The sequence below is a fragment of the Ursus maritimus genome, unplaced genomic scaffold (genome assembly GCF_017311325.1).
Source record: "Ursus maritimus isolate PB19 unplaced genomic scaffold, ASM1731132v1 scaffold_16, whole genome shotgun sequence".
Lineage (NCBI taxonomy): Eukaryota > Metazoa > Chordata > Mammalia > Carnivora > Ursidae > Ursus > Ursus maritimus.
Window position 1 is genome coordinate 10,984,434 of NW_024424008.1, and position 14,506 is coordinate 10,998,939.

Genomic DNA, 14,506 nt, shown 5'->3' on the forward strand with positions numbered 1-14,506 from the left:
AAATGATTAGACTAGGATTTGCCATTTTTGGAAGGAAGACCACATTGATAAAGTGCCATTTTCATCATATCATATCAAGGGTATATAGCATCAACGTGATCTTCCATCACCTAGTCCCTCATTACTTCCCCGATTCTGTCTCCTAGTACTTCTCTGTGTCCTAAAATCCGATCCCATTCATTAGGTCCTTGAAGTTTAGTGAAGACACCAAGCTTGCTTCTGCCGCAGGTCCTTTTTATTTGCGCTTTCTGTGCCGTTGGATGCAGTTCCTCAAGGTGGCAACATGGTTCACAGCCCCGCTTCTAGTTTCTGCTCAAATGTGACCTTATCAGAGACATTTTCATTGAATACTGTATAAAAAATAGCATGGTACTCCTAATATTCTTTATTTCCTATCCTGCTTTATTGTCTCTTCCATTTATCTCCATATGACATATATTTACTTTTCTAATTTGTTTATTGTTTCCCTCCCCACCTATTAGAATTTAGCTCCATGGAAGTATGAACTTTGTCTGCTTTGTTCATTCCACTGTCCCCAGCATCTAGAACCATGCCTGGCACATAGTAGATGCTCAACAAATATTCATAAATGAATGATTATCCAAATTACTTTCTAGAAAGATTGTGTCCATTATACTCCCTAAGCAGTATATTGAAGTGCTTATTTCACTGTATCTTATACAGCATTGAACATTGTTTTTAAAAATATTTGGTTGGTAAAAATTGTTTCTTTTAAACATATTTTCATGATTACTAGTAAAGGAAAGCTTACACATATTTTTAGTTGCAGATCTCTCTTTGATGAATTGTTTCTTCATATTTCATAAGCTATTTTTGGATTATATATAACTATGAGTCTAGATACATTAGTAGTATAGTGGGTTCATGAAAATAACTTATTTTTCCTTCCTTAGGTTATTATAGTGACCACATCACCAAGTTCAACCTTCGTGCCCAACATTCTCTCCAAATCCCATAACTATGCAGCAGTCACTAAGCTTGTACCAACATCAGTCATTGCTTCCACAACCCAGAAGCCACCAGTGGTTATAACTGCTTCACAGTCCTCCCTGGTCAGTAGTAGCAGCAGTGGCAGCAGCAGTTCTACACCATCACCTATTCCTAATACAGTTGCAGTAACAGCTGTGGTATCTTCCACACCATCTGTGGTCATGTCAACAGTAGCACAAGGTGAGTGGTGATATGCCATGTAATTCTGTACCTGTGATATATGGGAATTTTGAAGAAAACCATCTGGGTGTATTTTTCTGCTTTGGGTATGAAGATCCCTGCTTTTATATCAGAAATTACCACTCCCCTTACCCCAGTCTGAGACTGTCAAGATAGTGGGTTACTCAGTTTTCCTATATTAACATCTTTTCTCCAAGATTTTTTTTCCAAATACATAGTACCTAATCATCTAGGCAATTAATATTTACAAAATGTACATTAATCCTGTCAACAACAAATTTCAAAGGGATATACAAATATCTTGAGTATAAGGATTTATTTATTTATTTATTTTAAAATATTTTTACTATTTTTAAGTAATCTCTACACCCAACATGGGGCTTGAACTTACAGCCCTGAGGTCAGGAGTCACATACTCTACTGACTGAGCCAGCCAGGTCCCCCCCAACGAAATTCTTAAATGAGGAACTTGAAATTACAGTTGACCTTTGAGCAACATAGGGATTAGGAGCACTGACCCCTGGCACAGTTGAAAATCCACATATAACTTTTGACTCCCCCAGAACTTAACTACTAATAGCCTTCTTTGACGGGAAGCCTTACTGGTAACAATCAATAGATTATAACAATCATATTTCATATGTTGTATCCATCATATACTGTATTCTTACAATGAAGTAAGCTAGAGAAGGGAAAATGTTATTAAAATCATAAGGAAGAGAAAATAAATTTCTCATACTGTATTTATTGAAAAAGATCTGTGGATGAGTGGACCCATGCAGTTCAAACCTGTGTTGTTTGAGTCAACCATATTTTACTCAAGGGTCTTCAGGGGAAACATTAAGTATACAGCCTCTTCAGAGTAAGTTACCCAGCGATAAGAAGCAGGAGGAAGAGGATGATTTTAAGGACATGTCATTCACCTTTTCTTCAGTCTCCCTAAGTTTTTCTGTATTGGTGGTGATGGGAGGTATTAAGAAGAACTATGGCTGAACGAAGAACAATTGCTGCTTAGTAATAGCAGAGGAAAGGAAATGTGGAAATCTCAGTTCCATGTTAGCCCAAATAAGTTTAGCTCTCTTCCATGTCCTTGTGTTTCTCCCTATGAAAGGCAGATAGCACCCTGTCAGAAATCTTACTGTTGGTGAGTCTTGAGGTGAGGATGGGAGAGAAGCATGTACTGTACAGAAATCATACCCATGGTTGTAGTCCGTCAAAGGGAGCATAGAGACAATATAGAACACAGCTTAGTTGCCCTTGGATTTTACTTGAACAATACATAGCTAAAGATAGAGTGGAACTTGAAAATATCCTAGTTTATGAACTAGTAGTGAATATAAGCACTAGAATAGGAAAACACAAGTATTTTTCATCCTTGTTTTAGTAATGTTTAGTGTGTTCTGTGGAACCCTCTAGGCAAGGAAGAGGCTACATAGATGCGATGCCGTCAGTATTCCTTTACCCTACAGCCCTAATGCTAGGATGTGAAAGCATCTGTCATTATTTCCTGGCTCTAATACCTATCTAATGTCTCAATCAAGGACAGGAAAATAGGTTAAAAATTTTCTTTTATTTGTTTCTTTAAGTAATTTTTTAAAAAACATTCTAACCTTTCTGTTTGTGCAGCAGTCAACTATAATACAGTATTATTAAAAATAGAAATAATTTTTATACAGAAGGTCTGTTGAAAATGTTGGTTGCAAACATAATCCAAATTCACTCTTAAAATTTGAAAGTAAGAGAAGGAAAGGCCACTTCTCTCCTTACCTGAGTGACCCCTGTGTCAAAATATCATCCACTGATAATTATTTTTCCCTTCTAGTACTCATCACACAGTTTGTTGATGTTTTATTGAACTATTAGAAAGATTTCTGTTCTTCCAAAGGAAGGTGTTATTACTGGAGATAAAAAGGGTCTTTCTCTTGGCTACTAATGAAGTATCTTTCTTTTGTTGTTTTTTAAGATTTTATTTATTTATTTATTTGAGAGAGCATGAGCACTAGCGGGGGAGAGACAGAGGGAGATGCAGACTCTCCGCTGAGCAGGGAGCCTGATGCGGGGCTCCATCCCAGGACCCTGGGATCATGACCTGAGCCAAAGACAGCTGCTTAACGGACTGAGCCACCCATGTGCCCCGCTACTAATGAAATATCTTTAGGCAAAATGAATATTCCATTCTTCTCTTTTTCACACTATTTTTTCCATATCCTCTCAAACTCTTGGGAATTTAGGACTTCCCTTTTTCTCCTTTGCTTCTTAGTATCCTGTATCTTTTTGAGCTTCAGGTAGTTTTAGGAGAACTGAACAAGATATCTCAGATTTCTTGGAAATTCACTGGAATTCAATAGAGCATGGGAGCTGTAAATATAAACTCATGAATGCAGATACTCAGGGAAACTATGATTCTTTTGAGTCTTTGAGATATTTAATTTAGCTATTATTAGTGCTAAAAAAATTAGGGCGATTCCTTCTAAAAAAGATAAATGTTAGTAGAAGTGGTAATATACAGACCAGAGATGTCATTCTGACTGTAGGGCTTCTGTAGCAGCTTTGTGGCTAACTGGGGGACAAGGGCATTCAGTGTCTGCTTCTGTTGGGGACTGGGAGACAGGCTATTTTAGAGCTGATGTATCTGTCTCTGGTTATTCTTGTAGGGGCAGCTGGTAGTAGAGGGGGAAGAGTCTTAATGGCAGTAACCTGGTAGGTGAACCCATGTTTATAAGGGTAGAGATGTTTCTAAAGGTGGCGGGCGGGGGGGTGTAGATATGGTTGGCTCATGCTGTGGGAAGGAAAAGGAATCCCTTAATATTTCGAATATGGGAATTAAAATTCTACCAGTTAGAATGGCTATTCTGAGTTTGTCATCTAAAAGTTTAAAGGATGATTTAGGGGCGCCTGGGTGGCTCAGTCAGTTAAATGGCTGCTTTCGGCTCAGGTTGTGATCTCGGCGTCCTGGATCGAGCCCCATATCAGGCTTCCCGCTCAGTGGGGAATCTGCTTCTCCCTCTCTCTCTGCTGCTCCCCCTGCTTGTGCTCTCACTTGCACTCTGTCTCTCTCAAATGAATAAAATCTTTAAAAAAATAAAAAGTTTACAGGATGATTTAAAACATTTTTTATTATGGAAAATTCCAATCATATGTAAGTAGAGAGACCAGTAAAATGAACCTCCAAGAGCCCATTGCCCAGCTTCAGAGATGGGCAATATAAGGTGAGTCTTGTTTCATCTGTACCTACTATTTCCCTCCACACACTTTTGACCTGGAATGTTTGGAAGCAGATCCCAGATACTATATAATTTCAGCTATAAATACTTCAGTATGTATCCCTAAAAAAAAATTACAACTCACAATGACACTATTACCTAGAATTTTAACAATAATTTCTTGATATAATAAAATATTCAGTTCCTATGCAAGTTTTCTCGATCATGCCATAAAAAATTTTTCTTTAACTGGGATCCAAAGTCCACACATTGATTGATATGGTTATGTCTTTTTTAACTTAATAAGTCTCTCTTCCTTTTCTTTTTTTTTTCCTTTGCAATTTGTTGAAGAAATCCATCATTTTTCATGAGCGTTTCCCATAGTCTAGATTTTACTGATTTTTATCCCCATGTTGTGGTGTACCAAGTTCTCCTGTTTGATGTATTTCCACAAAACTGATAGTTGAATCAAGAAGCTTGATTGGATTTAAGTCTGATTGTTTTTGGAGGTGGGCGATTGAACATTTTTTTAAAGATTTATTTATTTGAGAGAGAGACAGAGCACGAGTGGGGGGAGGGGCAGAGAGAGAGGGATAAACAGACTGCCCCCTGAGTGGGGCTTGATCCCAGGACCCTGAGATCATGACCTGAGCCGAAGTCAGACGCTTAACTGACTGAGCCACCCAGACTCCCCGGGGTTGAACATTTTCTAAGTGGTATTGTGTACTTGCTGTTGTATCTCTTTAGGAGGCACATAGCGTTTGATTTGTCTCTGATGATATTAACATTGATCAGTAGGTACAAGTATTACCAACTGTTTTAATAGCTATTGCTAGTCTTCGCCTACGAGTCATTATTTTATTGATAGTTGCAAAATGAATTTTATCTTATTTTCTTCATTTATTAGATGGAATTCTTAAAGAAGAACTTTCCCTTATTACCACTGGTTACTCTGAGGTGTAGTTCATAAAAGCAATATAAATGCCCAAGTATTTCCCTCTCTTTGTGTTTTTAGATAATGAGTTAGTTCAGTGACCAGTGAAATTTTTATTCTCCATATTATTAAGATTTTTGATGTCTGTTAATCTACTGCAGATCTTCTTTTGGTGCTCACATTTTCCCATACATTCCAGGGGGAGTCTCTTCAAGTTGGCTCATAGATTCTTTTGACACAATGACATTAGCCCTTAATAGTCCTTATTTTGTGATATGACAAGATGTTCTAGGTTCATTTTATATGGTTTCTGCCCCAGATTTGGAGTTAGACATTTTTTCAAGGAGCCCTGGTCTCTTAGTGAGAAATGGCGTTTAGATACCACAGTCTGGGCACTGTGGGAATGGTCATTGCTACTGGATTGGTCATTGTTTCTAAATCTTTTCTGTGGGCAGAACTGGAGTTCCCTTTTTTTCGAGGAGGAAATACATCATCCGTTCATACTAATATTAACAATTCCCATTTAGAATTATGGTTTTTTACTTCTTTGTTTTTCTGTTTGTATAATTGTATCTTTGTTCGCTTTACGCTGAAAATCCTGGTTTCTAACAATTAATAAAGTTATGTATTTGACTTACCCTGTAACATATAATAGTTTCAGAATAACAAAACCAGTGTGATGACTAACAGTATGATTATTGAACAGAATTTAAGATTTTATTATGGTTCTTTTGGTTCTTAGGGTACTTTCACTTTGTGTCATTATGTTTTGTTTTTACTGATTGCAATTTAAACATCTTTTACTTAATTTATAATTGCATAAAAGTTCATTTTCCATAGTCAAATGCACTAAACAAGGTGTGTTCTGAGAAGTCTATCTTTGATTTGCAATTCTTATACCCTTTTTTGTCTTTCCCTGATTGGTAACCTTTTTTGCCTTTAATTAGTTTTTTATTTATCCTTCTGTTTTTTAGATATGTAAGTACATATGTACATATTATATTTTTTCTGTTTGATTAAAGGTAACGTACCCATACACACCGTACACTTTAGTGTTTGGAAGAGATAATTTTTAATTTGGTGGTTGTAAGTCCGGTGCTGGTAATACAAAAAGAAGGTGATAGTTGAAATGTGCTTTATGAGCATAGAAGGAAATAGTTTATTAGGTGACTGCTTCATACTTGATTCCTCCCCTTTTTTCCCATGTAGATTGCATAGCTTTTTTTGTTACCTCTTAAATCTGTGTCACTCTTCTTGTTCTTCGTAAGCCAAATGATAGGCTATTGTTCATTACACAGGTTGATTACTGTGACCTTTCTACTTTTCATTCATCCTATTTCTCGGATAAATCCTGTTGCCATTGTCTTTTCTCATATTTTGGTGAGAGAAATTTTCTTTCATGTCATTCTTCTCCTCATATTCTTTTGTGGACTTCATGAATTATTTACCCAATACTGAGTCTGTTGTCCACTGACCTTTTATTTTCCTTCCTTGACCCCACTTCAACCTGAGTAACATATTGCTTTCAGTTGTATCCACTAAATATTCCTGTTCTCTTCACTATATTGATTTTCTTTAGGCTCTCCCTGAATGCAGTTCCTGTTTTCCGTTTGTTTCATGAAATCCCCCAACCCCGTCAGTTCAAACGTGGTCCTCATTTAGCACCTAAATTTTTTTAAAACCTTAAAATATTAATGGATTAGATAATTTTAGAGAACAAATGCCCATCAGTAATCCTACCACTGTATCACAGTAGCACTTTCCATTTTATGTTTTAATGCCTTTTTACCTGTGTGAATAAATTTTTTTATTTATTTGGAATAAAAACCCATATTCCGTTTAGTATCATACTTTTTTCATAAAACATTCTTCTATTTTTCTGAATTACCCTAATTATTTTCAGTGCTATTTAATATTTCTATTACTATTGCAGTTTATTAAATTATTCTCTCAGTGTTGGATATTTAGAGTATTTCTAGATTTTGATATTGTAGATTTACTTATAGCAGACATCTTTGTGAATTTAATTGAGCCCCCTCTTTTCTTAGAACCAGCTTTCAAGAGCAGGATTACCAAATCAGAGGGTTAGAATTTTTTTATAAGTACTCCCCAAATATATTTTTTTAAGATTTTATTTATTTATTTGACAGAGAAAGAGCACAGAGGAAGAATGAGTGGGAAAAGCAGACTCTCCACTGAGCAGGGAGCCCCATATGGGGCTTGATCCCAGATCTGGGATCATGACCTGAGCCAGAGGCAGACACTTAACCAACTGAGCCACCCAGGCACGAAATTTTTTTGTAGAGGTTGCTAAATATTATATTTTATTTCCCTGAACTATATCATCTTAGAATATTTTACTAGTATGTGTCCACTATTAAGTCTTTGTTCCTTCTGTTTACAAAAATTGGGGGGAGGGAGTATAATTTCCAGGATTAAAAAAATTTTTGAATGGCATGCTGTTTAACCAGCCAGTTGTTTAATACCTGGTTTTTCCCTATAATCTCTATGAGTATAAGATAAAACACAGGTAATATTCTTACAGTTATGTATCTTCTTTGCCCTTCAATTACATGACTGTTTTTTTTTGTGTGTTTTGGGCTTCATTCTTTCCTTGGGGCTCATGTTAAAACTCCAAGTAGTTCATGTTTATTCAGAGTTACTAATGTAGCCTGAACTGTATTTAATTTCTCCAATTATGGCCTGTTATGTTTGCTTCGGTGGTATTCACAGTAGCCTATATTCTTTTGGCATTCATATGTTTGATTGTTATGGAGCCCTGGGTTATTAATGCGTAACTTGAATTGCAAAATTCGATAAGTGATTGAATGACTTTACATAAATCTACTGAGCAATTGGTTTTTAATAAGAAAATTTATTATCTCATAAAACCAAAAGTCCAGAAGCAGAGAAGTTTCAATTAAGTTAAATAGTAGCTCACTGGAGCCATCAAGAAGTTTCTTCTTGGCTTTCCTTGGTGTGTCAGCTTTTTTCTCAGGTAGCTCACATCACGGTCGCAGGATGAGTGCAACAATTTCATGTATCTCATCCAGATATGACAATGGGCACAGGAAGAAGAGACAGTCCCCTTTTGTGAGTCTCTCTGAGGGAAGAGAAAACCTTTCCCAGAAGTTCCCAGGAGAAGGATCTTCTGTCTTGTTGGCCACAACTGTGTCATACGCCCTAGCCTAAATTAGTCCCTGTCAAGAGGAATGGAGCCATCGTAACTGGCTTAGATCAATTAGAAATTTCCCTCTGGGGCTGGCTTGGGGCCCTCCATAAAATAAATGGCAGTACCCAGGAAGGCGGATCCTTTTGAAGGGAGAAAATGGGTTTTTGTTAGAAAGGACAAAAGGCAGAGGAGAAAGAAAATTAACCAGGCAACTAAGAGTATATACTGTATTAGATTATTTAATAGTTTTAGAACAATTGACTTTTTATTTGGTTTTGACATGTCAATGGGTTAAATTGGTTGATAGAATTGTTCAAATACCTTTTTTATTTTTTTATTTTTTATTTTTTTTAAAGATTTTATTTATTTATTTGACAGAGACAGCCAGCGAGAGAGGGAACACAAGCAGGGGGAGTGGGAGAGGAAGAAGCAGGCTCCTAGCGGAGGAGCCCGATGTGGGGCTCGATCCCAGAATGCCGGGATCACGCCCTGAGCCGAAGGCAGACGCTTAACAACTGAGCCACCCACGCGCCCCTCAAATACCTTTTTTAATTTTTTTTTTTGTCTAGTTGTAATATCAGTTACTGAGAGAGGAGTGGAAATATCTCCAGCTATAGTTGTGGCCTTGTGCATAATTTTCAACACTGTCAGTTTTTTTCTCATGTATTTTGATCTCTGTTGTTAGGTGCATGCACATTTAGGATCGTTGTTTTATTTATTTTTTACATTTTTATTAGTGAAGTATAGTTGACTTTTGTTTCTTCTTGATGAAATCACCTCCTTTTTATAAAGCATTGCTTTTTTTTCCTCTGGTAATACTTCTTGTTTTAATGTCTACCTTTTCTGATATTAATGTAGCCATCCAACTTTCTTATATTAGTGTTTGCATGATATATCTTTTTTCATCCTTTTACTTTTAACCCATATCTCCTTTGTGTTTAAAATGCATCTCTTGGGGCGCCTGGCTGGCTAAGTCAGTAGAGCATGTGATTCTTGATCTTGGAGTTGTAAGTTTGAGCCCCACTTTGGGTGTAGAGATTACTTAAAAATAAAATCTTTTAAAAAATTAAATAAATAAAATACATCTCTTAAGAACATTATATAATTAAGGCTTACTTTTTTAAATCCATGACCGTCTCTGCCTTTTAATTGAATTACTGAGTCTGCTTACGTTTAATGTAATTATCAATATGATTGAGTTCAAGTCTGCTATCTTGATAATTGTTTTTTATTCATCTTCTCTATTCTTTGTTTCCTTTTCCCTCTATTCTCATCTTTTGGATTTTTTTTTTTAAAGGGTATCATTTTATCTCTTCCATTGGCTTCGTAGCTGTGTGTGTGTGTGTGTGTAATTTTTTTTTTTTAAATACTTTTTAAATAGTTTTTCTAGAGTTGGGTCTCAGCCTCCACATATGGACATTTTGGGCCAGATAATTCTTTGCTGTGAGGGGCTAACCTGCACATTATAGGATGCTTAATAGCATTTCTTTCTTTTTTTTTTTTTTTTTAAGATTTTATTTATTTATTTGACAGAGAGAGACAGCCAGAGAGAGAGGGAACACAAGCAGGGGGAGTGGGAGAGGAAGAAGCGGGCTCCCAGCAGAGGAGCCTGATGGGCTCGATCCCACAACGCCGGCATCACGCCCTGAGCCGAAGGCAGACGCTTAACCGCTGTGCCACCCAGGCGCCCCCTTAATAGCATTTCTAACCTCTGCCTACTAGATACTGGTAGCCATAGCCCCTGTCATGACAATGAAAAATGTTTCCAGTGATTGCCAACTGTGGAAGTAGGAGGGAGCAAGCTGCCCTTGGTTGAGAACTCAGCCCTAGAATTTACATTATGCATTTTTAATTTATAACATTCTGTCTTGTAATATACCACTTCCCATATTGTGTTAGAATCTTAGAATAGTACACTTCTGTTTTCTCTCTCTCATCCTGTGCTATGGTTGTCCTGCATTTTAGTTCTGTATGTTACAAACCCCATATTGCATTGTTATTATTTTTGGTTCAAACAGTCAATTTTCTGTTAAAGGCATAACAAAAAAGGAGTACAGATCTTTTATATTTACCAAGCTCATCTTGTACTTTTCCTACTCTAGCCCTGGAATCAGCCATTTTTCCAAGGAACCCTGATTCCTTTTAGTGGAAAGTAATAATTAGCTAGAACCTGGATGCTAGATATGCTGCTGGTATGTTATGTGTGCACATTTATACACACACATATTTTTTTTTTAAGATTTTATTTATTTATTTGACAGAGATAGAGACAGCCAGAGAGAGAGGGAACACAAGCAGGGGGAGTGGGAGAGGAAGAAGCAGGCTCATAGCGGAGGAGCCTGATGTGGGGCTCGATCCCATAACGCCGGGATCACGCCCTGAGCCGAAGGCAGACGCTTAACCGCTGTGCCACCCAGGCGCCCCAACACACACATATTTTTATCTGTGTTTATTTCTATATATTGAAAACTGTGGGTTCATACTGATACATCTAATTTCAGTCAAACGACTCTAGTTTTCTCCTTTCCCTTCTTTGATTGTGAAAAACCTGGCTTCCATTATCTTTCGTGTATTTACTTATTTTGTCAGCTCCCCCATATGCAACCAGTCTGTTGTTGTTGCTGTTGCCCCCACCTCCATGCAGATGCTTTCTCACTCCTCTCAGGCTCTGATATCCTGCAGACTCCTGCATCACTGCCCCCCCCCCCCCGTTTCTCCACATCACCCTTTTGCATGGATGCCAGTCTCACCCTTCTCAGCTCTAACACCTATGACAGGCTGCCCTTCCACCCAGAAGGCCTTTTCATTTAGTTTGGATTCTGATACTGCCTTAGCCACCCCTTCCAGTGGACATTCTTCTCAAGCTTTGAGGCTCTGTGTTAGGTGGCTCACACTCATGGAACCCCTCTGTGTCTTACTTGGGCTCTAACTACATGCATGCTGTCCCCTGCATTTCCCCAGCATGGACACCCTCCTCATCTTACTCTGATTCCCATGCTAGCCCAGTTTCTGCAGTGGGCTCTGACATTTCATGCTAAGCCACTCTTCTGTTTAGCTACGTAGTTGTTCATCTTGCTTTGCACCAGCTGACAGCTTTAGTGCTGAATTGTTTGGGAAACAAAGGGCAAAAGGAAGAGGACCTTTCACTTGTTAAAAATTGCCTTCATTACAGTTTGTAGTAATAGATCTGTATAATCATTTGATCGTCTTCTCTTGTAACCTTTCTGAAGGTTAGGACTGTTTCATGGACACAGTATAGTTTTCCAAGGATCTGGCACAAAGTCTGTGCTCAGTAAATTTTTACTGAATGAACAAATACGCAGAGTAAGTACTTCAGTCAGATCACACAGCTGTTAATGTGTTTATGTGTTGAAGGCGCAATTTGGACATAGTTTTCTGATTCTAAAGTTATCCTGACTGCTTTTTACATCACATACTTCTACTATTTAAAAACTATTTGGAGAACAAGAGGGAATTTCCCTTGTGCACACTTTATCTCAATTAATACAAGAGTTCATTATAAATTCAATATAAAGATTAGAGCTTTTAAATAGTTTAAAAATAGTATCTTTAACTTGTATAAAACTTTATACCTATTGAGTCTTAAAATGTTGGTGCTGGATGGGGCTCCAGAGATAATCTAGTTCAGCACAGCTAAACAGTATAACACACACATGTCACCAAAATACTAGTATTTGGGGAGGGATGGGTTTGGATGAGGTGGGAGAATGTGTAGGCCCTCCAGGTGATTCTGATTACACCTCTTGTCTCTCAAAGTAGTCTCAGTCTGATTTTTACCTGATCCACACAGCAACCTTTAGAGACTTGTAGGCCAAGGGAAATTCAAGAGATGGGGGAGCTGAGGCCACGGGAATCAGAATGACTTCTCAAGGTTTCTTTTCCATCTTTATCACTCACCAGAAACATTTTACATAGGAATGTGATATTGTTTAAAATTTTTTCTATAATGCAATATAATTGTCATAATGGGGGGTATGGAAGAAAGTGTGACATAGCCTAAGAATTTGACAATTAAGGTATTAATTTATGAGTTTGATTTCATTTCAGCAGTGCTGAACAAATTGATGAGTTATATTACAGGTTGTTAGGGAAATTAAATCATTTACAGATAATAGTCCTGTTGTGTTGTTGAAGAATTATAAGAAAATTACCGATGGAAAAAAAAAAAAGAAAATTACTGATGATATAGAGAGGGAAGAATCTCTCTCAGACTCATACATCTTTAGTGGAAGTTACTGGTACTCCTTACCTATGCATGCTGCTAATATTAGCATTGCACTGAGAAGCAATGTCTTTAATACCTTATGTCATCAGAATTGTTTCGCTGTGGATGTATTGAGTATGCCCACTTGTCATTTTTCACAGATTACTTAATGACCCACTTAGAGTTCTCAAGAAATGACTTTAATTTATAGATCATCAACAGTGAGGTATAGAAAAACTACTTTGCCATGCTGAATAGGTCAAAAGATGAATGGTTCAGTGTGAAATATTTTCTCTTGCCTTGTTTAAATTGACGTATTGGAACCTGAAAAGAAATATTTTAAAAACGTATTACAAATAAGATTCAGAACTTAGTTTGCTGTGTTGTTGTGTTATTCACATTAAGAACCTGTATATTCCACCAGAAAATTTATTGAGAGACATGTGAGTATCCTTTCTGATATTTTGTCTCTTTCACTCCAAGTGTTCACCAAGGGAAAATCAATATTTTTTGAGTGTGAGAACAATGATACCTTCCTTGAAAAGTTTGAGTACTGTATATCAAATATGTAAACTACCACGTATTATGTATGACATTTAACAGGTGCTTAATCATTATTCCTATTGATTTACCTAGTCTTTATCATCTGCTACAAGATGTAGCTTCAAGTATGCTTTACTATTAAATAAATTCTTTTCCCCCTACTCTTCTACAGGTGTATCTACATCAGCGATCAAAATGGCATCAACCAGACTTCCTTCCCCCAAAAGTTTAGTGGGTGCCCCAACTCAGATTCTTGCACAGTTTCCCAAACAGCATCAGCAGTCTCCTAAGCAGCAGTTGCATCCAGTGCAGCAGCAGACCCAGCAGCAGGTGGCTCAGCCGGCGCCAGTCTCTCATCAGCAACAGCCTCAGCAGTCTCCTTTGCCGCCTGGTATCAAGCCTACCATTCAAATCAAACAGGAGTCAGGTAACTGGAAAATTTTACAAGATGTAAATCTTCCCCAGTCGTGTACATACAGATACATAGTTTCCTCAAGCACCGGAGTTTTAATTCCAAACTATGTTTTGAGAGCCTCCTGTTGGAAATACTTATATAGAAAGAACTGGAGCTTGGGAATAGAAATGAGAAAAAAAGCAGTTTGCTCAGCAGAACAGGTACTTTCAATGAACTCTCCAGGGAGATAAGGAAGCTGAGGAAGCAACCCCAGATTTTAGAATTATACTCTGGATGCATTGGGGATATAGAAAGTAGGCAGTTGAGGGGGCGCCTGGGTGGCACAGCGGTTAGGCGTCTGCCTTCGGCTCAGGGCGTGATCCCGTCTGCCTTCGGCTCAGGGCGTGATCCCGGCGTTATGGGATCGAGCCCCACATCGGGCTCCTCCACTATGAGCCTGCTTCTTCCTCTCCCACTCCCCCTGCTTGTGTTCCCTCTCTCGCTGGCTGTCTCTATCTCTGTTGAATAAATAAATAAAATCTTTAAAAAAAAAAAAAAAAAAAGAAAGAAAGTAGGCAGTTGAAAAATTAGTCTGGAGAGTTTTGTGTTAGAATGCTGTATTATGGGGGCACCTGGGTAGCGCAGTCGTTAGGTGTCTGCCTTCGGCTCAGGGCGTGATCCCGGCGTTCCGGGATCGAGTCCCACATCGGGCTCCTCCGCTGGGAGCCTGCTTCTTCCTCTCCCACTCTCCCTGCTTGTGTTCCCTCTCTCGCTGGCTGTCTATCTCTGTGAAATAAATAAATAAATAATCTTAAAAAAAAAAGATGTATTATGAATTTGGCAT

General features: G+C 37.9%; 1 protein-coding gene across 10 annotated transcripts in view; it reads left to right on the top strand.

Moving 5' to 3' along the window:
• EMSY (EMSY transcriptional repressor, BRCA2 interacting) overlaps positions 1–14,506 on the top strand; it is an 87,346-nt gene that overhangs the window by 25,851 nt on the left and 46,989 nt on the right. For all 10 annotated transcript variants that reach the window (XM_040630874.1, XM_040630866.1, XM_040630872.1 and 7 more), the window contains 2 exons: positions 915–1,191; positions 13,441–13,695. In XM_040630874.1, the coding sequence (XP_040486808.1) occupies positions 915–1,191; positions 13,441–13,695 (532 nt within the window). The remainder of the gene's footprint in view (positions 1–914; positions 1,192–13,440; positions 13,696–14,506) is intronic.